General features: G+C 47.1%; 1 protein-coding gene and 1 long non-coding RNA gene across 2 annotated transcripts in view; one reads left to right on the plus strand and one right to left on the minus strand.

Moving 5' to 3' along the window:
• Nucleotides 1-750: 750 nt before the first annotated feature.
• Nucleotides 751-3,442, minus strand: LOC121934459. Its single transcript, XR_006104627.1, has 2 exons — nt 3,236-3,442; nt 751-1,069 (listed from the first exon to the last, which is right to left on the minus strand). It is a non-coding gene; the product is annotated as an uncharacterized LOC121934459 (long non-coding RNA).
• Nucleotides 3,443-4,840: 1,398 nt separating this feature from the next.
• The window catches only part of SMAD6 (SMAD family member 6), a 47,291-nt gene continuing 24,633 nt past the window's right edge, over nt 4,841-27,498 (plus strand). Inside the window, exons 1-3 of the mRNA XM_042474969.1 lie at nt 4,841-5,497; nt 17,652-17,708; nt 20,961-21,038. Of these exons, the coding sequence (XP_042330903.1) occupies nt 4,912-5,497; nt 17,652-17,708; nt 20,961-21,038 (721 nt within the window). The 5' untranslated portion in view covers nt 4,841-4,911. The remainder of the gene's footprint in view (nt 5,498-17,651; nt 17,709-20,960; nt 21,039-27,498) is intronic.

A 27,498-nucleotide genomic window follows, 5' to 3' on the forward strand; every position in this document is an offset into this window, starting at 1 on the left:
AGGGGGAAAGGAAAGGGAGGGCTGCTGCTGGGCCCAGGCGCCTGCCTTTGGATTTTCCAAGGGAGGGGAATTATTCTTCCTTTCATTATTTCGTTTAAAAGCATGCTTGCTTCAGCTGCCTCTGACCTTCTCCTCTAAGCAAATCCCACCATAATGCATAAGTAGTCTTTTGCATTAAGGGCGGTCTCTCCGTTCTGCAGGAGACAAGGCAGCGGTTGCATCCGCATGCTGCAGCATTAATGCAGTTTGACATGGCTTTAACTGCTCTGGCTCCAAGCTATGGGATCCTGGGATGTGTAGTTTGCTGTGGCACCAGAGCCTTCCGACAGTGAAGGCTAAATGTCCCGCAAAAGTACAGACCCCTGAAATGCAGAGCATTGAGCCATGGAGGTTAAAGCAGCGTCAAAGTGAATTATTTCTGCAGTGCAGATGCAGCCAAACTCTTATGTGTGCAAGAGAAGGAACCATTTTTCCAACTTGCTTTTGCTTGCAAAAAAAGGAAAGGAAAATTGTCATCTACTTTACTCAAACTCAACAATTATATCTGACCCTGAAAAATCCAGCTCTTCAGGTGGTTCATATGGGAAACTCCATGGAGTCCAAAGCGGCATTAAATCCCACAGAGTCCAAACTGAGTTTGTGTAGCTCTCCAGCCTTTTGGGGGAAGGTGGGAAGTCAATGAATAAACCACCATGAATGTGGCCTTGGCAAGTTAATTCTTAACCAGTCCAAAGGGCTGAATGCACCGGCAAGAATGAGATGTGTTTCTTTATTTTAATCCCTCGCCATTATTTCAGTTTTTTAAAGGGATGAACTTGACGCTTTCAGATTGCAAATGTCAAATAAGTTGCATTTGTGGGACGGCACATTGTTTCCTTGGATTTCCTTCCAAACAAACCATGCATCTTCTCCCTGGGCAAATGCTTCACAACCACAGCATCCGGTTCTGATTTCAAATGCCATGTAGGGATTGCAGTTCCCATCATTCCCAAACAGCATGGCCAAGAGAACTGGAGGACTCCGGTTTGGGGATCTTCACAGAAGGCTTCAAACCAAGAGGTTTGGACATCTGGAAACAGGGACAGAAATAATCTGGTTTAACACCACTTTAACTGCTGTGGCTCAGTGCTATGTTATTCTGGGAATGGTAGTTCATTGTGGCACCAGTCAGTGGGTGCATCTACACTCTAGAAATAATCCAGTTTGACACTGTTTTAACTGCCTGGGCTCAATGCTATGCTATTCTGGGAACAGTAGTTTATTGCGGCACCAAACCATGGGTGCATCTACAATGTAAAAATAATGCAGTTTGACACCATTTTAACTGCCATGGCTCCATCTGACAGAATCCTGGGATTTGTAGTTTGGTGAGGCACTAGCACTCTGCGGCAGAGAAGGCTAAAAGCCTTGCAAAACTTCAAATCCCAGGATTCCATAGCACTTAAAAGTGGTGTCAAACTGTATTATTTCTACACAAGGGCTAATTTTTGTGTCACTGCCGGAGAACAATTTGCTTGTATTTTATGTGGGTTTTGATGCCTTTGGCGTTGTTGACCTTAAGTGCCTGAAATTATCTGGAGCTTAAACTCTTTTGCACAAGGAATATTCTTTCTATTCTTAGTGGAAGGTTTTAAAAGCATGCCATGGCTCCAAGCGCCAGCTGCTCCTCTACCGCCTCGTGGACAGAGATGGCAATGCAGCATTTGCTCATTTCCAAGGCAACTAAGGCGAACTTATCACGGGGGTTTCTTGGCAAGTTTCTTTAGAGCAGGGTTTGCCATTGCCATCCTTTGAGGCTGAGAGAGTGTGACTTCTTGCCCATGGTCAACCAGTGAGTTTCTGTGGCCAAACTGGGATTCGAACCCAGGTCCCCAGAGTCATAGGACAGCACTCAAGCCACTATGCCAGGCTGGCTCTTCTTCACCAAAACTATAGTCCTTAAAAGATATAAGTTGACTTAAGTTGCCAAATAGTAAGGCAGCCAGCATGGCGCATGGTTTGAGCATTAGACTATGTCGCATGCCAGGGGAACCTGGGATTTTTATCTTTGTGGGCAAGGAAGGGTTCTGTCTTTTCTCTATAGGCAATAAATACCTCAGTGTTTCTCTATGTCTCCCTTTGAGTAAGTATCCCTCAATGTATTCCTATAGGTAAGTATTCCCTATGTCTCCCTATGGACAAGTATTCCCCATGTTTCCCTATGGTCAAGTATCCCCCTATGTCTCCCTATGGGTAAGTATCCCCCATGTTTCCCTTTGAGCAAGTATCCCTCAATGTATCCCTATGGACAAGTATTCCCCATGTTTCCCTATAGTCAAGTATCCGCCTATGTCTCCCTATGGGTAAGTATCCTCCTATGTATCCCTATGGGTAAGTATCCCCCATGTTTCCCTTTGAGCAAGTATCCCTCAATGTATTCCTATGGGTAAGTATTCCCTATGTCTCCCTATGGTCAAGTATCCTCCTATGTATCCCTATGGGCAAGTATTCCCCATGTTTCCCTATGGGCAAGTATCCCTCAATGTATCCCTCTGGGTAAGTATTCCTTATGTATCCCTATGGGCAAATATTCCCCAGTGTTTCCCTAAGAGCAAGTATCCCTCAGTGTCTCCCTATGGGCAAATATTCCCCAATGTCTCCCTCTGGGTAAGTATTCCCCATGCTTCCCTATGGGCAACACGTCTTTCCCTGTCTTTCCCTATGGGCAAGTCTCCTCTGTTTCCCCATGGGGACGTATTGCCCTATGGGTGAGTGTCTGGTGCCATCACAAACTACAGATCCCAGGAACTGCACAGGATGGAGCCATTGCAGTTGAAGCGGTGCCAAACTGCATTAATTGTACAATGCAGATGCACTGCAGTTCCAACAGGCGCAAGCCCCGCCCCTCGGCCCCTCCCCTCCCCGCGCGCTTCATTCAGAACCTGGGCCAGTGGAATGTTGCATAAATATCCCGGCGAGCAGCCAATGGGAGCAGCGGAATTCCTTTCATTCAAGCCACGCTCAGCGTTCCAAAGGGGCGGGGCCGGGCTCCTGCGCCCAGCCAATCCTCGCTCTGCGGAGGCGGGGCCTCCTCCCTTTAAAGGCCAACCAGGGCTTTCGGAACCTGAACTTAATACATTCCAGGGGGCGTGGCCTAGCCTGGCTGACTCTGGCTGGGATTTAACTCTTGTCGCGCTGGAGGGTTTTTCGAATAAGGGGTTTCTAGGGCTAAACCGGGGGTTGCCACATTCCTCACCTGGCTGTGCGCCTCTGCTTTGGAACAGCCAGCCCTGGAGGGGTTTTCTCGGTCCTTTGCAAGGGAAAGATCCACCAGATGAAGCCAGTTCCAGTGTTGGTGCAGAAGGTTGCCAAATGTTTTTCTGGGCCCTGAGAGGACTCGCTCCTTAGCTGTGTATGCTTTTGGCCCTCAACAAGTGTGTGGGCAAGGCTTCTGCCATGGATCTCCGTGGGCAATGACTATCTCCATGTTTCCCCTATGGGTGAGTATTCCCTGTCTCTCTATGGACGAGCAATCCTCCATGCTTCCCTATGGGAGAGTCGTGTCATTTGTGGCTCCAGAGGGGCTTTTTTTTTGGGGGGGTGTACATCCCCCAAAGCCGGAGGGCAGGGACTGGGGAAGGTCCCGCTCTGTCTCCCTCGGGGCAAGGCTGCTCCCTTCTTCGCTGGCTGCCCTGGGATCCCTGCCTAGGGCTCAGCTCCCTGCTTCCCTGCGGGCAAGGGGCGTCCTTTCTGGCGGAGGGTGCCGAGGGCCTTCTTCGGGGCCGCTCCTTCTCCTTCTCCTGGGGGCCTTCCTTCCTTCCTTCCCAGCCGGCGAGCCTCTGCTCTGGCCGGGGGGGGGGCTTTGGGAGGGAGGGAGGGAAGGAGGGCCTGGCGCCGCCAAAGTGTCTAGACTGCTGCTGGCACATGATGGGAGGCAGCCAATGGCTCCTCCGGACGCCCGACGCCGCCGCCGCCTCCTCCCACAACACACACACAGACACACACAAGCCCCGCCGCCCGCAACACACGCCGAAGGGCCGGAGGAGAGGAGAGGCTGCTGCTGCTGGGAGCAAGAGGCGCCTCGGCAGGAGGAGGAGGAGGAGGAGCCCCGGGCAAAGAGCCCCCAGCCCCCGCCTCGGCCCTCCTCGCCGCCTTCGCCTCCTTCTTCTTCTGGTCGGAGTTTAATCTTGGGCCACTTCGGGGGCCAAGGCCAAAGCCATGTGCCTAGTCCTGGCCCTCTTCGTCGGGGGGGCTCCGGGGCTCCTTCCCTCGGCCGCCCCCGCTTCCTAGGAGGAGAAGCCCCCGAAGGTCGCCTGCCTCCTTGGGAAGCGAAGGAGCCCCGACGCCAGCTCTCCCGGGGAAGAAGCCAGGCCAGCAGAGCGAGAGAGCGAGCGAGCGGGAGCTCTATCTGCCGATCCTTCCCTCCCTCCCTCCTCCTCCTCCTCCTTCTTTCGGGTGCATTTTTCTTTTTTGGAGGGGAGCGCCGCCGAGGAGAAAGGAGGCCCGGAGGAGCCCCGAGAGAGAGAAGGCTCGCCTGCTTTGCTTCCTTCCTTCCCTTCTTTCCTCTCGGTTGCTTTGGATTTGCCCCCTTTTTGGAAGAGAAGACCCGGAGGACCTCCGGAGGAGCAGGAAGGAAAAGGCCCACCAGAGAGTTCCCCAGAAGCAGCCCGGGCTTCCCCCCCCCTGCCTCCCTCCCTCCTTTTGGGGCCTCGTTCTTGGAAGGGACGCGCCGTCGAGGAGGAGGGAGACCGACCACAAGCCGGGGGCTTTGGTGGTCGAGGCCTGGGGGCTTTCCTTTGGGGCCGGGAAGGGGCCTGGCGCCGCCGGATGCCCGGGGCCCGGGGCTGCCCTGCGGGGCTGGCCGGCCCCTGGGCCTCCTGCTGCTGCCTCCGGGGCCGGGCTGGTGGGCGCTGAGCCTGGGACGGGAGGCGCATGTTCCGGTCCAGACGGGCAGGGCTGCTCCGGAGGCTTTGGCGAAGCCGGCTGCTCCACTCCTCCGACGACGACGAGGGCCAGCATGAGCCTTGGAAAGCCCCCCGAGAGGCGCCCTCCAGGCGGCCGAGGAGCCAGGCGGGGGCCGCGGAGGCGGAGGAGGGCGCCCTGCCCGGCGGCTGCCCCGGGGACTTGGAGGAGGAGGAGGAGGCCGAGCTGAAGGCGGCTGCCCACCGGCTGCTTAAGCGCCTGAAGGAGCGGGCCCTGGACCAGCTGCTGGAGGCCGTCGAGTCCCGCGGAGCCATGCCGGGCCCCTGCCTGCTCCTGCCCCGCAGCGAGCTCCGCCAGCTCCCGGCCCCGCCGGCCCTCCTCCTGGGACGCCTCTTCCGATGGCCGGACCTGCTGCTCCAGGGGGGCCCCGCCGACGACGCCTCCGTCTCCGCCGCCGGGAGCCCGCTCAAGGCCCTCTGCAGGGAGCTCGCCGGCCCCGGGCTCCCCCGCCAAGCCCCCGACGACGCCCCCGGCTCCGGCTCCGGAGGCTGCTGCTGCTGCAACCCCTTCCACTTCAGCCGCCTCTGCGGGCCAGGTGAGCCCTGGCCAAGAACCCCAGCAGCCCCGCCAGGGCTTGCTTTCCCCGGAGGCTATAAGCTCTGGGGAAAGGGGGGGGGGTGCTGGGGATAGTCCCGGGCTCCCCTATAGACACCTCTTCCGCCAGTGCCCCTCTGTGGGCAAGTCTTCCCCTATGTAGCCTCCCATGCTTCCCTAGGGGAAAGTTGTCTCATTTGTTGAAGTAGATCCAGAGGGTCTTTTGGGGGGGGGGGGGGGGGGGGGGGAACTTATGACTTGGAACCCCCCCCCCCCCCCAGGTTTCTCTACGGGCAAGTATGCCCCCTTGGTATCCCCTATGGGCAGCCTCCTCCCATGCCTTCCTATGAGCAAGCTTCGCCCTGTGTCTCCTGCCATGCTTCTCTATGGGTTGCTCTTCATGATGCCTTCAGGTCCTTCCTGAGCCCTGGCATCTCTAAAGGGCTTTCTTGGCAATGTGGGCCCAGGGGAGGCTTTGCTGTCGCTTTCCCCTGAGGCTGAGAGAGTGTGACTTGCCCAGGGGCACCCAGCAGTTGCTCTTCTGTGTGTCTAGTCTGCCTTCAGGTAGTTTTTGTCTTTGGGTGACCCTAAGGCAAGCCAGTCCTGGGGTTTTTTTTGGCAAGACTGGCTCAGAGGAGGCTTGCCATTGCCTCTCCTGAGGCTGAGAGAGTGTGACTTGCCCAGGGTCACCCAGTAGGTTTTCATGGCAAAGTCAGGAACCAAACCCTGGTCTCCAGAGTCGCAGTCCAACACTCAAAACCTTCTTTCTTGTTGTGTGCCTCCAAGTTGTTTCCAACTTTTGGCGACCCTAAGGCAACCCAGTTATTGAGGTTTCCTGGGGCTGAGAGAGTGTGACTCGCTCAAGATCACCCAGTGGCTTCCCATCATGGATCGAGGAATCCAACCCTGACCTCCAGAGCCATGGCCCAACCTTCAAGTCATTCTGCCAAACATTAGGAAACGTTCTAGTTACTGTAAAAGGTGTTGTTTGACAGTGAAATAGACTTTCTCTGTGGGGATGGATTCTTGTTGTTGTTGTTGTTATTGTTGTTGTGTGCCTTCAAGTCGTTTTCAACTTAGGGCAACCCTAAGGCAAACCTCTCATGGGTTTTTCTTGCCAAGATTGGTTTAGAGGAGGTGTGCCATTGCCTTTGAGGCTGAGAGAGTGTGATTTGCCAAGGGTCATCCAGAGTCTCCAGAGTCATCATCCAACACTCAAACCACTAGGCCACACTCTCCGTAGGGGCCTTTATAGAGAGGTTAGATGGACATCTTTAAAGACGGCAGTAACTGTGTTTTCCTAGAATGGCCTGAGTTTGGTCTAGAATTCAGTTATTCCCAAACTCTGGTCTTCCAGGTGTTTTGGACTTCAACTCCCAGAAGCCTCAGCCAGCTTGGCCAACAGTCAGGAATTCTGGGAGCTGAAGTCCAAAACACCTGGAAGACCAAAGTTTGGGGATCATTGAAGTTTGGGGAAGACTAGATGACCTCTGTGGCCCTTTCTAACTCTTAAGATTTGGAGGATGCCTTTAAAACACATGTCAGAAACTAAGAGCAGACGGAGCGGGTCGGATTTCTAAGCAACGTTTCTATAACTCTGTGCCAGTGAAACATAGAATTTCGCCAGTGAAACATAGACTAGCCACAGCATCCAACCGGCTCCAAGAAATGGATAAATCAAACCTATGATTAGGATTGGACTCTTCCTGCCAGCGTTACATGGGACGCCTTTCAGGAATAAGTCTGGTTTTAATGGTGGAGAGGGCCTGGCAGCCACGTTTTACTCACTTCTTGGCAAAGCTATGCATTCTGGTTCGATTTAAAACACGGAAAGTGGTGTCTATCAGTGAGACGCACAACAGGCACAATATACAAACCAGGGAATTAAAAGGGGGTTGTGTGTTTATATACAAAGATTTGTATGCTGCTTAAGTCCAAAAATAAAAGCAAGGCACACATTGTGCATATGGAGGCTTTTACAGGGGCCCAAAAACGGAAATTAAATTGGAATAATCAAGGAAGGATTCTTGCAAGAACAATTGTTTTTTTAGTGCATGTCGGGGTGCATTTACACTGTCGAAACAATGCAGTTTGACACCACTTTAACACTACAAAACCCAGGTACCAGGAATGCACAGCATTGAGCCCTGGCAGTTAATGTGATGTCAAACTGCACCAGTTCAGCAGTGTGGCAGCAGTCTTGGAACATGCAAACCATAGAGGAGTTACTTTTTGGGGACTATAGTTCCAAAGCTGTCTGGGGATAATGGGTGTTGTGGTCCCAAAAAACCATAACGTTTCCAAATTTTGCAAAGATGGCCCATGGTGACAAACTCCTGATGGCAGAAACTTTAATCATTCTTTTGCATATGAAGTTTCATAAAGGGGTGCTGCTGTTGAAAAGCAGATTGCTCCCCGGAAGGGTGCATCGGAGCATAAGCAGGATGCATTCTGGGATAATGGCGCATTACATTTGTGGTCATAAGGTGTGGCTTTTCCATAAGGTGTCCTAACTCTTGTGTTTATGGTTAGTAACTCCCAGTCTGCCTTATCCTGGGAATGTTGGTTTAAAAACCAGTGTCCCCTAACCTGGTTGTGTGTTCACTGGACATCTTGGACTACAAATGCCCATCATCCACACCATGGGCATTGGAGAAAGGTCAGTCTAAATTTAATTTGCCCAGCCTATGAATGGTTCAAGTTGCACTTTCCGGGGCCACTTTCCAAGGCCTAGTAGTTTCGGATGTCATTAAGAAAGGGTGACCTCTTGGTATTCTTTCAAAATAGGGCTGGGGGAGCATGGGTCCATGCAGCAGCCCCAAAGGATTTTTGCAGCCCCTGATGTCCCTTCCCAGATTTGAAAATTGAGAAGACCCCTTACTCCCCATTATGGGCAAAGTGCCACTAAGCTAAAGAGCACCCCCCCCCCCCATCAAAAGAGACACCTCAACTACAAAAAATTATTCCTGTTTGGGTTAGTTCTCACTCATTTTTGGGAAGCATGGGCCATGATGCAGCCTGCAGTGCAAATTGGCCCTCCCATCATCCACAGGTAGGAGTGTGCTGTGAAATCTTTAGGATCAGGGCGTTTAATATTTTTAGGGTGTATCTACACTGTAGACATAGTGCAGTTCAACATCACTTTAAGCGCTGTAGCTCCATCCAGAGGTTTCTAGTTGCTGACCGCATCACATGTGTCTTCTTCTTTAAGCCTAAATGCTGCTCAAACTGTCAGCCTCGAGTTGGGGAAGGTATAGAAAAATGAATGGATGGATCAGTAGATAATGAATGGATCAATAGATAATGAATGGATCAATGGAGAACCCTCTCCCTGCAGTCCTGTTCATTTAAGCAACCTTTTAATGTGCAACTGCTTGCAAGAAGCGTCTTATGATGTGTGCGCGTGTGTGCGCGCTTTATTTATACATTTTGTGTGGCTTTTAAAGATTCTGTACTCTTTAATGTGATGGTTTTAATTGCTTTGATAAAACTTTATTGTTAGGGTTTTGGTGAATCTTTTTTGTGAGCTGCCTTGGATCCCACTCTGGGAGAAAGGTGACCTATAAATGAGATGGAAGGATGCATGGATGGATGGATGGATGGATGGAAGAAAGGATGCATGGAAGGATGGATGGAAGGAAGGAAGGATGGATGGATTGATGAGGTGAGTTGGACATTGCTTCCTAGATCAGATGTTCTGCCCATAAACCTCCAAAGGTTTCATAGATTGCCAGAAAACAGACAACCCAGAAACGTCCATTTCTGGTAGAGAAAAACATATGGCTTTCCCCCCATTTCCATCAGTGCAGGGAGACCTCTGATGCCTATTTGGAAGGTGAATTGCCTCAGTTGGAGCCTTGCAGGACAAACAGTTGATCCTCTTTCTTCTTTTGCCAGAAAAAGGGCCATCCAGGGGATCTAGAGGAGCTCAGGACCAAACAAACCCGTCTGGGACTCAAACTTTGGTCTCCAGCAAGGACCAAAGCAAAACAAACCTGACCCCCGGAGCACCTTTGCTTGCATGTCAGTTCCACCCTCTTTTGCAATAGATTGTAGCCTAAATTAGGGAAAGAACTCAGGCTCTATTTATATACGCATGTGTCCTTTTATATAGAGTTACAGACAGAGCTCAGAAAAGTTACTTTGAGAGGGGTCTACCACTTCCAGAATCTGTTGGTATGGTCAGCCAGGGGATTCTAGGCCTTGCAGTCCAAAAAGTAACTTTTTAAAAAGTGTGAAGGCTTACAAGAACACACCCCACTCCTCCTCATTTTCATCACTTGAAAAACCATAACAACAACTCTGCTGTGCTTCCATTGATCCATGTCCCAAAACACAGATGGTGCAATGTACGCAGTGGTAATACACCTTAATAATTTGTGGGGTGTTTCAGGGTAGCACCTATGCGCTAAGGCTGAATCTGCACTGCAGAAATAATCCAGTTTGAGACCACATTAGCAGCCATGGCTCAATGCTATGGAATCCTGAGATTTGTATTTTGGTGAGATATTCAGCCTTCTCTGTCAGAGAGCTCTGATGCCACTACAAATCCTAGGATCCCATAGCATGGAGCCATGGCAGTTAAAGCAGTTTCGAAGTGTATTATTTCTGCAGTGCAGATGCAGCCTCAGTCTATGTTTGACCTCCCTGAAGCAGGGGCTGGCAACTGGGAGTTTGTCGGCTGGCTGACATTCCCTAAAATCCTGTGCCACACACCTATGGCTGCCATTGCCATTGCCACAGTTGTGCGAAAGACTTGGTTGTGTAGGATAATGGTTCTTCCTTCCCCAATGTACCTAGGCTTCTGAGGTTTCCCCTAAGCTGTTCCCTTGCAAGCTGTTGGTAGACTGATGAAAGTCAGAGGAAAGACACTCAAGGGTGTGCCACTAGCCTGGCGCATCCTGGCAAGGTTGGGTTGGGAACTTGAGAATGTGGGCAGAGCTGTCTTCTGGCACTTCCTCTCCCATTGGGATGAGGCTCTTTGGAAACCAATATAAGGGTTCAGCCAGAGTTGCATCCTTATACAACAATATACAATCCTGATACAACAGCCATCTCTGTGGTTGCGGGTGTGGGAAAGACTGCAACTGGCCCAGGCTGCATCTACACTGCATTGATGCAGTTTGTATGTGCGTGTTGTGTCCTCCCTTCAAATGGCTTCCAACTTTTGGCGTCCCAAAAGAGAACCCATCATGGCAAGATTGGTTCAGAGGAGGTTTGCCATTGCCTTCCCCTGAGGCTGAGAAAGTGCGACTTGCCCAAAGTGGGTTCAGTGGTTGAGTGGGAATCGAACCCTAGTCTCCGGAGTTGTAGTCCAACATTCAAACTACTGTGCTACGATCTACATAGCTTTAAAGCAGATGATGAAGACAATAAAATAGTTGAAGATTTTTCATACTTTGGCTCAAGACCACAAAACCATGGGAACTGTAGTTTGTCTTGGACAGAGAAGGCTAAATGTCTCACAAAACTACAGTTCCCAGGATTCCCCACTGCCAGGGCAGTTAACGTGGTCACAAACAACTATTTCTGCAGTTTGTTGTGGACCTAGGAAAACTCAGGCTGCCGACTTCTTTCTTGCAGTGAGTCTCGAAGATGCTACAAGATCTCTTTACACACTGATCTTGCAGACTAACACGGCTATCTCTTTGAATTCTACCATTTTTCTATGTCATTGTACTTAATGGGACTTGAGCATCCTTGGATTTTGTCATCCATGGAAACAAATTGCAGCAGATACCAAGGGCTCGCTGTATGTTATAAATGGAGATTTGTATCAGGCTCCCGTCCTGTTGAGAACTAATGGCGTCCCTGAAGTGGAGGTTGCTGGGGGGCATTTTTCGGTGCCCTGGCAATGCAGGAGACCAAAGCCCCTCCTCGCGTGTAGACCTTCCACACGCAGACGCTCATTGTCCAGCCCTGATCTGCATTCCGCTGCTCTTGTTTTGCTCCAAACCTCTTGGCAGGGATTGTGGCACAGCATTGTTTTGTACCGTGCCTGGTGCATGGAGTAGTTGGCGCTCAGTGGAGCATTAAAAGCTGGTGGGAATCCCAATGAGGCTGCCTCGCTTTACCCAACCATCCGCTTCATTTCTGCTTCCAGACTTTTCACCATCCTTGATCCAAAAATGTTCACATGGGTACAAACAGAGGGACTGAGACTTGGGTTGGGCTGCATCTATGCTGCAGAATCAATGCAGTTTGACAATGCTTTAACTGCCATGTTGCAATGCTGTGCAATGCTGGGATTTGTACTCTGTCAGAGAGTGCTACAAACTACAAATCCCAGGATCCCATAGCATTGAGCCATGGCTCAATCCCAGGATCCCATAGCACTGCGCCAGTTAAAGCTTTGTCAGACTGCACTATTTCTGCTGTGTAGATGCAGCCCTGAATTCAAGTTTCACATCACTTCTATTTTTGAATCTTGCAAAGTTTAGGTTTTGGATAGATCCTCTGTCCCAGCCAGCACTGTCACTCAGCTGTCTGGGGAATGCTGGGAGTTGTAGTCCCAAAGTAAATAAACTATCCCAACTTCTAAGCCAGGCAGAAGGCAGCTTTCTTTTTCAGCCTCGGTTTCCCCAGTCGGCTATGGATCTAACTGTACAAGGTTTTAATGAGTCGTTGTTGTCGCTGTGTGCTTTCAAGTAGTTTCCAACTTATTGCAACACTAAGGAGACCCTATCATGGGGTTTTCTTGGCAAGATTGGTTCAGAGGAGGTTTGCCATTGCCTTCCGCTGAGGCTGAGAGAGTGTGACTTGCCAAGGGCCTTCCAGTGGGTTTCATGGTACTGAAAAGCAAACTGAAAAGAGACCTCCTGTATCATTAATGGCTGTGTAAAAGGGGGAATTGCAGCAGGTGTTGCACAACCAGGTACCAAGCAATACAGTACCTGCTTCCTCCCAACCATTAAAAGTACAGGAGCCTCTCCATTTAGTACTCTGGCAATCCTACCAGAGATACAAACTGAAAATTAGAAAGGGTTCCAAGTACTTTTAAAGATTGTGCAGAAGAAGGAAACTGGCTTCTCACACAACAAGCATTTCCATTTTCTTTGTAAGATGGAGAATGAGAAAGCTCCAGGCAATTTGGACTAGGCTTGTCCAAATGTAGGTCTCTATAGATAGTTATTGGGACTTCAACTCCCATCAGCCTTACCCAGCATGGCCAACGCTGGCATCTGATGCCCGAGAAGGGATGGAGGAGATGCTATGGAGATATGTGGAGCAATGCGTGGAAAGTTGCTTTGAAGGCGAATGAATGTAATGCCACGCTGAAGCCGGCGGTGGCATAATGACGGTTCCATTCTGGGTAACTTCAGCATGTTATTATATTTCATTTGTCTTAAATGCAACTTTCCAAACTCTGGGTCTAGCCTGTTGTAAACTAGCCTCCTAGCTTCTTGCGGTATATTTTTGTCCCGGAGTGGTTCCTTCATGTCTCTAAAATATGCCTGAAGTAGGTCAAAACACCCCCTCTCTCTTTCTCACCCTGGCTGCATCCACACTACAGAAATAATTCAGTTTGACACTGTTTTAACTGCTGTGGCTCAGTGCTATGGAATTTGGGGGATTGTAGTTTTGTGGGATGTTGAGACTTCGCCGTCAGAGAGCTCTGGTGCCACAACAAAGTAAAGTTCCTAGATTTCTGTAGTGTTGAGCCGTGGCAGTTAAAGGGGGTGTCAAACTGGAATCAATCAATCAGTCAATCAATCAATCACCTTTACTGCAGGTTAACAAACCATAGGCAAAATAAGAACAAAATACGAGACTCGTCAGAACATAAGAACAAACAAACTAGAATATTTCTGTAGTGCGAATGTCAAAAACTTCACTTTAGAGAACAGCCATGAACCTACCTGAGTTTTTAAGATCTTTAACGGGGGGCTTTCTCTCTGTCCCACCACCAAGTTGTGTCCACATTGCAGAAATGATCCAGTTTGACACCACTTTGGCAGCCATGGCTGAAAGCTTATGGGATTCTGAAAATTGTAGTTTGTTGTTGCAATAGAGCTCTTTCACAGAGAAGGTTTAAATGTCTCCCAAAACTACATTTCCAAGAATTCAATAGCATGGAGCATGGTAGTTGAAGTGGTCTCAAACTGTATCGTTTCTGGAGTGCAGATGCAGCCACAGGGTCCATGACAGAGCCTTCTCTGTGGCTGCCCCCAAGATGGGGAAACGTCTTTCTCCGATCCCTACTCTCTTTTCCTCCGCCAGACAAATATCTTTTTATTTAGGCAGGCCTTTTGGTGTTTGAACAAGTTGCTGCAGACGCGCTGCTTTCTCTTTCGGATGGACGCCGCGTCTGTCTGTGCGTGTGATAAGCTACTACGTGATTTTTTGCATTTTCAAATTGCCCCCTTCTTTCTTCTTCTTTCGGGAGGGTGACACATTCCTCCATATGAAAAAGTCCTGGCTCTTTCCTTTCTTCGGTTGCCCTCACACCTTTCCTCCCGTCCCCAGGTCCCCCGAAAGCTGAGCATTGCCTCGGTTTTCTGCCGAAATTGCTGGAATAGCTGGCGTTCACTGGAGCAGATCATGATAAGTCTCTCTCTGGCTGAAGGAGGGAAGGCGGGAGTGGTTTTCTTCTGCTTTGACAACAAGCACTTTATTATTTGACTTAAAACCCAAACCTTGGACACCCGTTGCAAAGATACAAACTCAGGGTGAATTTAGGAAGATGGGTGCTGGTTTGGGGATGTGGGCTGAATTGTGCAGGGAAAAGCCCCATACATATAGTCACCTTCCTTCCTCCATCGTGTTGGAATGGAAGAAAAGGATCGGAGGAAACTCTAGTTGCATCCACACTGCAGAAATAATTGGGTTTGATACCACTTTTAACTCTCCTGGCTCAATACTGCGGAAGTCTGGGAATGGCAGTTTGCAGTTTTGCAACAAAAAGGGAAAAAATTGCAGAGCAAAGCTCCTGTGCCACAGCAAACTGCGATTCCCAGAATCCTGTAGCATTGCGCCGTGGCAGTTAAAGTGGTTTGAAACTGGATTATTTCTGCAGTGTGGATGACCACCTTCAACCGGCTTCTCAATCCCATCAGAAGTATATTTTACACGGCCATAAAGCCCCATCATCCCACAAGAAGCATGCATTGGGATTGCCATCGTCTTGGGTCCGTTTGCTTTGCAAAACAAAACTTAGGCCTGGCTTGTTATTTTGTGGTAACTGTATCCACTGCGAAATGATGATACAGTATTCTTTTTTGGCAGTGTGGACAGAGAGATAACTCTTTCGTTCGTTCTTTCTTTCTCTCTTTTTTTTGCAAGCGCAGAAAATCACCACTTTCTGAAGGCCAGAAGAAGAAGAAGAAGATGGGAATTAAAGGGGGGAAACACACAGGGACAAATTCCTTTCCCTTTGGCCTGGCATTATCCCCTTTCAATTGAGATCAGTTTCAAGTTGGGCTTAAAAAGCTCTTCCTCCCTCCCTCCTCCTCCTCCTTTTATTTTTGCTTCCCTCCTTCTTTTCCTAAGGAGGGTTCCCCCCTTCTTGCTATTTAGGTGAAGAAGTGGTGATAATACGCAGTTTGCATTTTGCTGGCGCCAGGCAGGCTGGCAATTTATCTGACTGCCTTTCTTAAAGCTGCAGCGGCTCTATTTCCAACTTTTCGCCTTGCAAAGTGGATTCCCCCCTGCTTTTAATTTTTCCCTTCTTCTTCTAAAGCAGCAGAACCTGTACTTCTTTGGGGGGAAAACCCCAAAACCAAGCCATCTCAAATTGAATTTAAAAAAGTTGGTTTCACTTGAATTTTTCTTTCTCGTTTTTCCCGGAACAATGAATTCCAGCAGAATCTGGGAATGAAAGAGTCCCAGAAAGTTTTCTTGGACGCTAGTTGCAAGGTCCTGGTTCTTGTTAACCCGTTTGTGGATTGTGTGTGTGTGTGTGTTGTGCATATATGCATTTTTGGGTCTTTCCCTAATTTTCGTTCTCTCTGTTGTTTCAAGAAGAAGAAGAAAGTTTTGGACGTTTTACTCTCCTCCTTTAGTTGTGTGTTCATGTTTGAGGACGGGTGGGAAATAAACTTTCCTTAAGTCGAGTTTTGCAATCCCAGTGCCTCATGCGGTGCTTCCAAATCCAGTTTGCTCTGTATCTTTTCCTGCAGGGAGTGATGGGATCCTTTCCCTTAAATTCGACACCAGATACCGGGTTCTTTGTAACAGAGGCGCATTGTCGTGACAAAGAGGGTTTTTTGGCTGGATCTACCATTTTTGTAACAACTGCAATGGAAGTAGCTTTCCAACAACTTGACGGCATCCTTAGGAACATTCCAAAGTCTCTCTCTCTCTCTGGCTTTGCTTTGCGAATGAAGATTCAGGAAGGACTCATCCTGCATGTGAAACCAGTTTGGCGCTGCACAGATATAAGCCAGTTTCTTGAGCAGATGTAAACCAGTTTGTTTGACTATCTCTGTTCCCGCAGGAGCTCAGAATTCGTAGTTCTTTTGAGCTGGCCACAAGTTTTGGAACAAGGCACTTGGCAAAGAGTGACTACAGTTCCCAAGTTTCCTTCAAGCTAGGGAAAGTAACATAAAATGTTTGATTTCCCCTCCAGAGTTTGACTTGTTCAGGTCCCTTGCTGTGTGATTGTTCCCTACATTGACTTGCAACTGAGGCTGGATCCCCAGTGAATACGTAATCCGGTTTGACACCACTTTAACACTTTAGCCACGGTTCAATGCTATGGATTCTTGGGGGTTGTAGTTTGCTGTGGCACCCAATGGAGAAGGCTAAGTATCTCCAGAACTACAGGTCCCAGAATTCCATAGCATGGAGCACATGGCAGTTAAAGTGGTGCCAAACTGGATTATTTCTGCAGTGTGGCTGCAGCCTGAGTTGTCTCATAAACATGATCCTTCCTCTCCAGTAAATGCACCCGAGACTTGCATGTAAAAGGGTCACTGCGTGTTTTAACCTTTTATGGTGGGCAGGTGAGGCTTGTCCCCATTACCTTGGTCTCTGTTCCTGCACCATGGCTGTTTGCACTGGTCCTCCCAGTATGTCCATCCCAGGCTGCTTGCTTCTGAGGTCAGGACAGAGCACCCAGCAGTAGGCATAAGACTGTGCATCTTGTGCTGACCTCACAACGAGTGACCCATGGGGACATCAGACACACAGGGATGCCCATATAGACAGCCATGGTGGCATAGGATGGAACGTCCCAGTATCTTCCTGGAAGACCCAGAGCAACTATTGTCCTTGGGCAAGTCACACTCTCTCAGCCTCGGAGGATGGTAATGGCAAGCCCCCTCTGAAGAAAGTGGCCCTATGATAGGGTCGCCATAAATTGAAAATGACTTGGAGCCACACAACAACAACATAGGCTGTGAAACCCTGGTTCTGGTGTGGAATGTGCTGGATGTCATCTGGACTGCTTGCACTACAATTGGGGTTTCGGACATGTGTTGTCCAAACAGTGCAATGTGGGAGGAATAGGTCTTTTTGGCCGGTGCAGACGTCCTGCATTTCCAGTAAATATCCAGGTTGGGATTGACTAACCAGAGCAACCTCCTTGCATTTGATGCTACTACTCTGGAGGGATTATGGGATTAAGAGGTGCAAGTCAGTGGCTTCCTCAAGACCCACATTGTGTGTGTAGGTGCTCTAGGGTTGTTTGGGCTATGTTTAGCAATACCCATTCATGCCCCATCCCCTGGCAAAGGAGCTCCTAGTACTTGGTGTTGGATTACTTTAAAAATCTGATTATTATTATTCTGGGTCTTTCTTGTGAGTCTTTGATCATTTTGGGGTGACAAAATGTTCAGACAGTCTCTCCATGACTACAGTGAATCACTGAGGCGCCACTCTACTGATTTCCTGGCTAGGGAAAAAAAAGGGGTGTGTGTGTGTTCTTGAGCTAGGGTTGTCAAATCTCAGGTCCTTGCCCTGTGTCTCGAGTTTTTGTGGGTCATCTCATTTTGTGGGTGCAAATTATCCAGTTTTGGTGGGAGAGGACTGTGTGCAAATCTCCAGTTCAGCTAGTCAGGCACCAGCTTGCTACTATTTTTATTGGTTATTGCAGCTTGCAAAGACGTTCCTGATGGTCTTTGCAGGTACTTAGAGCCTTATGTTGGGAGGATGCAAAATTTCTGTATCTTAAACTCCCCAGCTGAGTGTTAATACAAGTCTTCCTTCTTTTCCAGAATCGCCACCCCCTCCTTATTCCCGGCTGTCTCCAAACGACGAGCAAAAACCATTGGGTAAGGACCTCAAGACTTTCTTTGCTGTTTGATCCCCCATTTATTTGCACTTGACTGTTGGCCAAGTTGGTTGGGGCTTCTGGGAGCTGAATTCCAAAACAAATAGAGGACCAAAGGTTGGGAATCGCTGCAAGGTAGACAGGTGAAAAACAGGATCAGGGCTGCTGTATCTATAGTAGTTGTTTAGAAGAAGGGATTTCAGCAGGTTTTGCTTGTTCCATGAGTTTCTTCTGCATGGCCATTGAAGGTACAATGGCAACCTGGCAACCCTAGTTTCATGGCCCAATGGGACATGAACATGGATTTCCCAAATCCCAGTCAATTGCAATGGTCAGTGCACTACACTGAGTGGGCTGTTGTACTGTCACTGGTCATGTTCGATGCGCTAACTATAGGATGCAAAGTTCTAGTTATTCTTCTAAGGAGACATGCATTAACAGACTCTACGGTTCAGGCAAAGAGGCGAACAAATGAACACACAGCTAAGCTTGGTTCTGTATCACAAAATGGCTTACTTCTTGATCAGTTACCAATACAAGTAGTCGAGATGCAATGTCCCTGTGCCATGCTCACATCCATCTTTCAAGGATATAAAAGGTTCTGCTAAAGTACAGAGAATGAAAGAGTGATGTTAAACTATACTTGTACTTGTAGCAAAAGAAAGTTAAACCCTTGATATCTCAGGTATCTCTAGGTATTTGTCCTAAAATAGTGTTCCTTCAGGTGCAGTCATTTGGTTAAATGTAAGGGAAGTATATGCTATTCCCATTGCATTATTACAAACAGTCTAATAAAATAATTTCCACATAAAACATGGGACGTGTATGAATATAATATATGTGCTAAATCAGATAACGTTATTTAGAGCAATGGAAAGAGTTCTGTAAAATGTTCCAGTTCTACGTTCTCCAGAAATCCCACAACACTGACAAAATTTTTCACGGAGGATTGGAAAATGCCAGAAAAAACACCAGCAGCAGAATTGGCTGGGAATGTGCTTTAGGTTTTGATCAAATGGCAGGGTTTCTTTAACATTAAACAGCACCTGGCAGGTAGGTAGGTGGGCTACAACCCATTTAAAAGGTGCATTTTCAAGTCTTGGTGTCTTCTAGGAAAAGCAGTCCATTATTTTTGGAGTGATAAGAAGACTAAGGGTTGGTTTGCACATGTAAAATGCTCCTCATCCCAGTTGAATAGAATGTGACCCAGCCACATGCAATTCGCAGGGGTTTGGGCTTTTTGCAGGGCCTTCTCTGAAAAACTCTTAAACCTTGCGCTAAAAGGCTTTGTGGAGTAATTTGCAGAAATGCACATGATCACACTTTTGGCTGTCTGTTCGCTTTGCATGCATTTGGATGGCTGTGAATTTTCAGCAGAGGGAGAGTGAATTGATGCAAATTTGTGCAATTAAGTGAAGGCTCTCGATGCAAATGTGTGAAAATGCACACCAATTTGCATAGTGAACTTAGATGTAGACTAAGCCCAGACCGTGGAGTTTGGCGGGATCAAGGGCCACAAAAACAGTCTTGAGAACCATGCTATTTTTGACTGAAATTGTGGCTGCATTTTCTACATTGAAAGCTTTTGAGTGAGTTGCTCAGGAATGGAAATTTGCTCTTTAAGGTTGGGATGTCTGGAAAGGAAAAGAAGACCCCCCCCTTCCCCCAAAAAAGCCCAACCCAGAGTTGGTTGGTTTTGAAGCAATCTTTTTGAGTATATTTTTTAATTAAAAGGCTATTCATGGTGGGGGGGAACAGAAAGAGAGCGAAAAAAAGACCAACAAAAGACGTTAAACTTGTTAAAACAAAGTTTTCTTGGTTCCAGCAGAGGAGGAAGGAAGGAAGGAAACAAGAATAAACAGCTTCAAGAATTTTAATAGTGATAATTAAGTATAGTAACAACGAGTTGTTTGGAGGCTTAGCGTAACCTTATCCAAGGAGCTCCAAGTTGCTACTCGTTTGATCTGCTCAGCCTTGGTTATTTTTGAGGGCAGTTTGGATGTGTCAGGAAAGTGAACAAAGGGAAACCTCGTCCGCCAAGGGCCTCTTTGCTGGCAAAAGGGTCCCAGGTTCCAGCGCCAGGGTCTCCGTTCAGGAAAGACCCCCTTCCCTGCCTCTGACCTCCAAATGGCATTGCCAGATGGAATGGGAAGTCCTGGGAAGGATGGACCCGTGAACTGTTGTTGTTGTTGTTGTTGTTGTTGTTGTGTGCCTCCAAGTTGTTTCCGACTTACGGCGACCCCAAGACAAACCTATCACAGGACTTGTTCACACGGGAGGCAAAGCGGCCATATCCCGTGAATAAATGACGATTAAATCCAGTGTATTTCCCCCAACAATGGGATTGTTTTCAGATGATATCGCGCGATGTCGCCATTGTCCCGGCATTATCCCGTGAATCGCGTCACTTTTCATTCACGGGGCTTGTACAGGGTTCTTAGTTGCTGGCGGATGGGGATATTTTCATGTGTTTTTCCATTTTGCTGGGGGAGGATTCCTCTTTGACTTGGAGGCAACAATTGCCCGGAAATTACACTGACTTTTTATTGGGGGGGTTAGGGGCTTGCACACAGTCTGGGGCCCATATCATGCCAACGGGGGAGAGTTGAAGGGGAGAAATGCATTAATGTGTTAAATTGCTAGAAATGTACTCAAAACTTTGGCTACAACAGCACAAAAAGAGGAATGGAAGAATCAGCTTGTGAAGAAGGGTTTTCCCAAAACACGGCAGCTGGACAAATAAAACCCTTTTTAATAACGATGGTTTGTTCCACAAAAACGCCGGCGTGCATCTCTCCTTTCCCACCATATTGCGCCCGTGCCAGTTGTAAGCAGCATGGTGGGAGCGCTTTGCACAGATGCTCTCCTTAGTTTGTGATTCCCAGTTGCTGCCGTCTTAGGCTTCTTCTCCTTCTCCGGCATCTCCACCCCATTCCTCTTTTATTGATTTCCCTCAAAGAAAGTGGGTGGGCTATACAACTTCCAGCATCTTGTGAAAAGCTGTCTGCCAGAAAAGGGTTTGGGTAATCCAAATGTGGGCTTCATTATTTCTGTTCAGGAAGGCAACATGTTCATGGATGGTGTGAGAAGAACACCCAGGCGTTTAGAAGGTTGCGTTGCGCTTGCTTGTGCGAATGCAAACCTGGGTTCAGAGCATGTCGCAACTTGCATTTCGTACTCAGGGTTTTTTTTTAAGAATGGGAAAATTAATGCTGTTCATTTAACCATTCCCCTTTCTCATCTTGCTTCCTAGATCTATCAGATTCAACATTGTCCTACACTGAAACGGAGGCTACGAACTCGCCCAATATCACTCCGGGAGAATTCTCAGGTTGGCAGACATTTTAATGTTTTGAATGCAAGTGGCAGCTTCCTCAAACTCTGCTCTTGAGAGGCTTGAGATAAAATTGCCGATCATGGAAATGGAAAACAGAGAGGAGATGGTCAATCATCTCAGATGAGCCTAGGTCCCAGAACTTCAGGATTATACCAAACATCATGGCCTTGTTTGTATTGGAAAGCAGGCCAGAATCAAGGCAGGACTGTATCATAAAGCAAAAATTAGTTTGAACATGGATCTTGTAGCACCTTTGTGCAAAAGACATTGTAGCATGAGCTTTCATAGACCTGGTCTATGCCCTCAGATCCATGGAGTGAGCTAGTGCCCAGGAAGTACCTTTATAATCAGGCTATGTGAACAGCCATGGAAAGGCAAAACTTGTGGGAATGGTGATGTCCCTCAAGTTTTCCATTTCTATGGCTCTTCATACAATCTAATTATAAAGGTCCATTCATTCCTGAGCACCAGTTCACTCCATGCATCTGAGGATGTAGACCAAGTCTACGAAAGCTTCTGCTACAACGTCTTTTGCTCAGTTAATCTCAAAAGTGCTACAAGCATATTGATATGTTCCAGACTAACATGGCTATATGCCTGTGAAAATGAGTTGTTTGGGATCTCATTATATGGGTTTTGAAACCATTACTAAGCCAGGGTTCTTTAGGAGGTGTCATGGCAGGTAAATTAGTTAAGATCAGTTGAAGCTTGCCTTGTAAAAGTCGCCTCAGAGTAGGATTCTTGAAGCCCAAGCTTTATAAGAATTCCTTTTTGGAGTTGACCTCTCAAATAGTTATGCTATCTGGAGAATCCTGGAGACAGTTGCAGTCCAGTTAACTAGCTAACTTTTCCAAGTTCTTGTAAAAGTGCTTATGAAATAAAGAACTCACATCCATTTCTTGCTAGCTGACAGTTACAAGATTCTCTTGCTCCATATTTCTGGCTTGGGGAAGGAAAAACCACATCAGTTTTCCTTCTCTTGGGACAGTGTCTCTCTGCTCTTTTTGGCGGCTGGTTGTTTCCTTCTCAGTCGTCTCTCCTGTTTTGCAGGACTTTGCTTGCCCAAGGGAGCCTTTGCTAATCGCGTTCTCACACTCGCTCGGCTTTGTTATTTGTTGTGGAACCGCAGGTCTGGAGAGAGAGAGAGATCGCTCATTTGAAGCAATCCTGGCTGCGTTTTTTTCAAAAAATAAAAATAAAGTGTGCATCACACAATGAGAGGTGTTTAAATTTAGCCTTGGCTGCCTCATTCAAAACAGCCAGGCTCATGTGGTTCGCTAAAGTCAGCTGGCGTGACTTCTTGGTGGTTTTCCCATTGTGTCCGGTGGTCATTTTCATTTAAGGATAGGCTTGGAAGAGGTAAAGGTAGCCGCTCATTTGCAGGAAATACGGTTTTTCTTACAGTTTGTCTGATGACAGCCAGAGCAGGAAAACCCATCGGCAGGAAAGCCTGCCTGACAAAATAATCCATCCTTTTACGTTCTGCTGAAGTTGTGGTCAGCAAGTGGTTATCCTTCAGGCTGGATCTCTGGCTGTGGATTTGGGTAAAATTGTGCATTTGCCTCTGTTGGGTTTCATTTTATTACTTTCTGCCCAATTTTCTAGTTTGTCTAGGTCCTTTTGAATTCTCTCCCTATCTTCCAATGGGTTAACCACCCCTCCTAGTTCTGCATCATCTGCAGACTTGATAAGGATTCCCTTTGCCATGTCATCTAAGTCATTGATAAAAATGTTGAAGAGTAATGGCCTTAGGACAGAGGACCCTGAAGCACTCCACTCATTCACTCATTCCAGTGTAAAGCGTATTGTGATGATGACCCTCTGAGCATGTCTTTCCAGCCAGTTATTATGACAGTGTCCCTATCTGTTCTGTGTTTGACCAGTTTGTTAGTCAAAAGATGCAAGAAGTAGATGAACAGGAGGGAGATGTTTTTTGCAAGGCTGGACTGGAGAAGGCAGTTACTAGGGGAAACACAAACACACTTTTCACACTCAACACCCCTTCCTCCCATGAAGGAGGTTGCTGCTTTTGGCCATATCAAAGGGAGGAAGGCATCTGCACACATCTTTGAAGGGAAGCCACACCAAAATGGTTGGGACAAGGCATCTCTTAATGCACAGGTAACAAGTCCAGAGGAGGGTGACCAAAATAATGAACGGTCTGGAAACCACCAGCTGGGTATGTTTAGTCTGAAGAATAGAAGGTGAGTAGGGTGACATGGTAGCCATGTTTAAATATTTGAAGGGAGCTCATGTTGAAGATGGAGCAGGCTTGTTTTCTGCTGCTCCAGAGACGAGGACATGGAGCAGTGGATGCAAACTTCAGGGGAAGGAATTCCACCTAAAAACTAGGAAGAACTTCTTGATGGTCAAAGGTGTTTGATGGTGGAAGATGCTGCCTTGGAGGGTGGTGGAATCTTCTTCTTTGGAGGCTTTTAAACAGAGGCTGGATGGCCATCGGTTGGGAATGTTTGGATGGTGTCTTCCTGTAGAGGTTGGAAAGAATGGCTTTTGGGGTCTCTTCCAGTCTATGATTCTGTTTTCTGAGATGCATGTTTATTTGGGGCCATGTGTATATTTCCTTCACAATCCCTGCCTCCCTGCACCCTCCATGCCCTACCTCTTCATTTCAGGTTATTTGGCGTTTCAGTTTCAGATCACCGACAATAGTCAGGCCTTGGCTGAAGAGGCTTCTTGTCGAGCTAACTCTGTCTGTTGCCAAAAAATGACAACTTTGATCCAAAAAGAAAGAGGAAGAGAGAGAGAGAGAGAGAGAGAGAGAGACAATGTCTTGGAGGTTCTTTGATCAGATGTTTCCCATTGAACTTTTTTCCCCTCGGCGGACTATTTTGCCGATGGGAAATTTTAAAGAAAGGGAGCGTATTTCTTTCCCAGTTTGCTTAAAGTATAACAAAATCCTTCTGAGCATTTCTTCCTCATGGCTTTGGACTACTCTGCAAACCTGTAAAATCCGAGAGCGACAGCATGACTGAGCAGTTTTGTAGCTTGAAAAAAGAAAGGGGGACAGACAGGGTCAATACATTCCTTTCCTTGGTTTTTCATGCCACCTTTAACCCTTTTTGGGGTGAGGTGGCAAAAGTAACTTCTTGGGTTTCCAGAGCAGCTTGGTCTCTTTTCTTCCTCTTGACAGATAAAACTTTTTAACTTTCCTAACTTTTAGGTGGGAAAAGTGTGCGTCTCCAAAAGGGTAGGCCTGCTCTCCCCATTTCAGACAAAATCACAGACTTGAGTGGTTCCTCGAATGCATCCAGATGTATTGGGGTACTCTTACAGGTATCCCCAAAGTGTAAGATTCAATGACATTTGCATGCATCATGGTTGAGCTGGCGTTCCTTCAACATGGCATGGCATGCAGTTGTCTTACTCAAAGCCCAGGGTTTGGAAATAATACTAGTTATTACAAAAAATAGCAGTTACGTATAGCTATTTACTTGCAAGCCATTGGTTACCTTACCTAATGCCAAGCTGAAGAGAGCCAACATGGTATTGTGGTTTGAGTGTTGGACCAAGACTCTGGAGACCAGGGTTTGAGTCCTGGGTCAACCATAAAACCCACTGGGTAGCCTTGAGCAAGTCACAGTCTCTCAGCCTCAAGGGAAGGCAATGGCAAAGCTCCTCTGAACAAATCTTGCCAAGAAAACCCCATGATAGGTTCGCCTTAAGGTTGCCATAAGTTAGAAATGACTTGAAGGCACCTAACAACAACAACATTGCCAAGCTTTAGTGTGTTTTGAAAAAGGGGGACCAAGATGGTCAAAGGTCTGGAAACCAAGCCCAGGGAGGAACATCTGAGCAGGCTATGTATGTTTAGCTTGGAGAAGAGAAGACTGAGAGGTGGCATGGTGGACATCTCTAAATTTCCAGAAGGGTGTCATGTAGAAGGAGTATGGAGCTTGTTTTCTGCTGCTCCAGAGACTGAGACATGGAGCAATGGATGCAAACTAGAAGAAAAGAAATTCCACCTCACCATTAGGAAGAACGTCTTGAGTGTAAGAGCTTTTTGACAGTGGAATATGTTGCCTTGGAGGGTGATGGACCCCCCCCCCCATCTTTGGAGGTCTTTCAACCAACATTGATGGACATTTCCCAGGAGTGCTTTAGTTGTGTATTCCTGCATGGACAAGGGCTGGATTTCCTGACCACTTGTGACCTCTTCCACCACTAAGATTCTATAATTATATGAATACAACTTAGTGGAAGCTAAGCTTAAAGGACCCAAAAGTAACCCATCTGGTTACTTATGAGAAAAAAGGGGAGTTGCTTTTTAAAAATTATAATAGTGATGGTTATTAATGAGTTAGGAGCTTAAGAAAGCTTTGAACTTCAACAGTAACAGATCCTTGTCTTTTTTTTACATTTCCGGTGATGGAGTTTAGCTCGGTTAGTCTGTTGCAGCGAAAACAACTTCAAAGAGTCCAGAGGCACCTGAAAGGCTAAAAGGGTTTTAGTTGGCACCCGCTTTAGTGGGTGGCAGCCCATTTCCTGACATACATGGAGCATTGCCTCGGTTGGCAGGCCTTGATACGAAACATGTTGGCGTGAGAGCGGGATGCAAAGGAATTAGGAATGCAAAAGGTGCAAATATCTGTGATTCATTTAACAGTGCTGATTTAGGAGGCAGTTGGGAGGCAGCAGTGCTCCATGCTTCCAACCAAATAGGATGCAGTCCACAAAAGCTTATGCCAGATAAACCTAGTGAGCCTTTAAGTTCTGCCAGACTCCTTCCTTAAAAGTACCGTTCCATCAACAAAGTGTGATGGAACAATAGAGAAGGACCTCAAATTGTGTCAAAGCCTTCAGGATAACTTTTGGTCTTACTTTATGCTTAAGTCCCATTATCTAGTCCCAAGCAGAGTCAACCCATCGAATCAAGTGTTGAATGGTGGGTCAACATATAGGCAAATCCTATTGATTCAATGAGTTTAATCTAGAGAACCAGCATAGTGTAGTGGTTTGAGTGATGGACTAGGACTCTGGAGACCAGGGTTTGAATCCTTGCTTGGCTATGAAGCCCACCTTGGACAAGTCACACTCTCTCAGCCTCAGAGGAAGGCAATGGCAAACCCTCCTCTGCAGAAACCTTCCAAAAAAACTCTATCATAGGTTTGCCTTAAGGTCACAGTAAGTTGGAAGCTACATCCTTCCCCTTGAAGAAAAGACCTAAATCTCAAAGCAAAAAATGGAAGTCAGCAGGTCTCTTCATGCATCCAGCCTTTTCCATGCAAATGTTTATAAACTTCTTTATGGCTGCTGCCACACTGCAGAATTAATGCACTATGACACCACTTTAATTGCTGTGGCTCCATCCTAGGGAGTTGTGGGATTTGTAGTTTATTGTGGTGCCAGAACTCTCAGAGAAGGCTGAATATCTCACAAAACTGCAAATATAGAATTAACGTCTGGCTATGTTGATAAAGCGCATACAGAACATAAATTAATTTTCTGTTTAGACTTGGGTCCCATCCCTAAGATATCTCATTATGTACATATGTATAAATGCAGGTATTCCAAAATCCCAAGCAAGTATTTTGGGTAAGGGAGACTACTTTTACTGTCTTTTAATGGTATTTTTCTGGCCTGATGTTACATAACGCTGTTTAATTGACGGCAACAGCGATACTGCGTTTTATGGTGGCACACATTTTACTTTGATGCTTTTATGGTATGTTTACCTTGTGAACTTTTTTTAATCTTAAAAGGCAGTCCAAGAATAATTAAACAAATTGCTTTAAAGCAAAAAGAAAAACAAATGATGGGCCATCAACCACAAATATATCTTTCACTTTACACATAATATTATTACAGAGTAATTCCTCTGATCACTCAGAGGCCGACTGTACCTTAAGGCTGTGTGTATAAAGCAGTGGTTCCCAACTTTTGGTCCTCCATTTGTTTTGGACTGCAGTTCCCAGAAGCCCCAGACAACCAGGCCAACAATCAGGAATAGTGGGAGCTGAAGTCCAAATCATCTGGGGGGACAAAGATTGGAAACCACTGGTATAAGGTGTATGTGAAACATACTGCATATGCCCTTAAGTTTTACCCTTGGCTTATCCATGGGTCATAGCAAAATCCACAATTTTGGCCCCCAAACCTGCCCTCAACTTATACATGAGGTCGACTTGGAGTCGAGTATATATATGGTCAATGAATTCCAAAGTGCACAAACTGTGTTTCATGCACAAAATTATTAAGAGTCTTGTGTATAAAATTACCTTCAGGCTGGGTGTATACAAAACATAAATGAATGTCATGTTTAGACTTGGGTCCCATCTCCAAGATAGCTCATTATGTATTATGCACATGCAAATATTCCCAAGTCCGAATAGATAAGTCCAAAACCCAAAATCCTTCTGGTCCCAAGCATTTTGGCTAAGGGAGACTCTCTTCTAAAGCTGTATTTATGGGGAAAATATTAGCTAGTTTGATTTGC

The sequence above is a fragment of the Sceloporus undulatus genome, chromosome 6 (genome assembly GCF_019175285.1).
Source record: "Sceloporus undulatus isolate JIND9_A2432 ecotype Alabama chromosome 6, SceUnd_v1.1, whole genome shotgun sequence".
Classification (NCBI taxonomy): Eukaryota; Metazoa; Chordata; class Lepidosauria; order Squamata; family Phrynosomatidae; genus Sceloporus; species Sceloporus undulatus.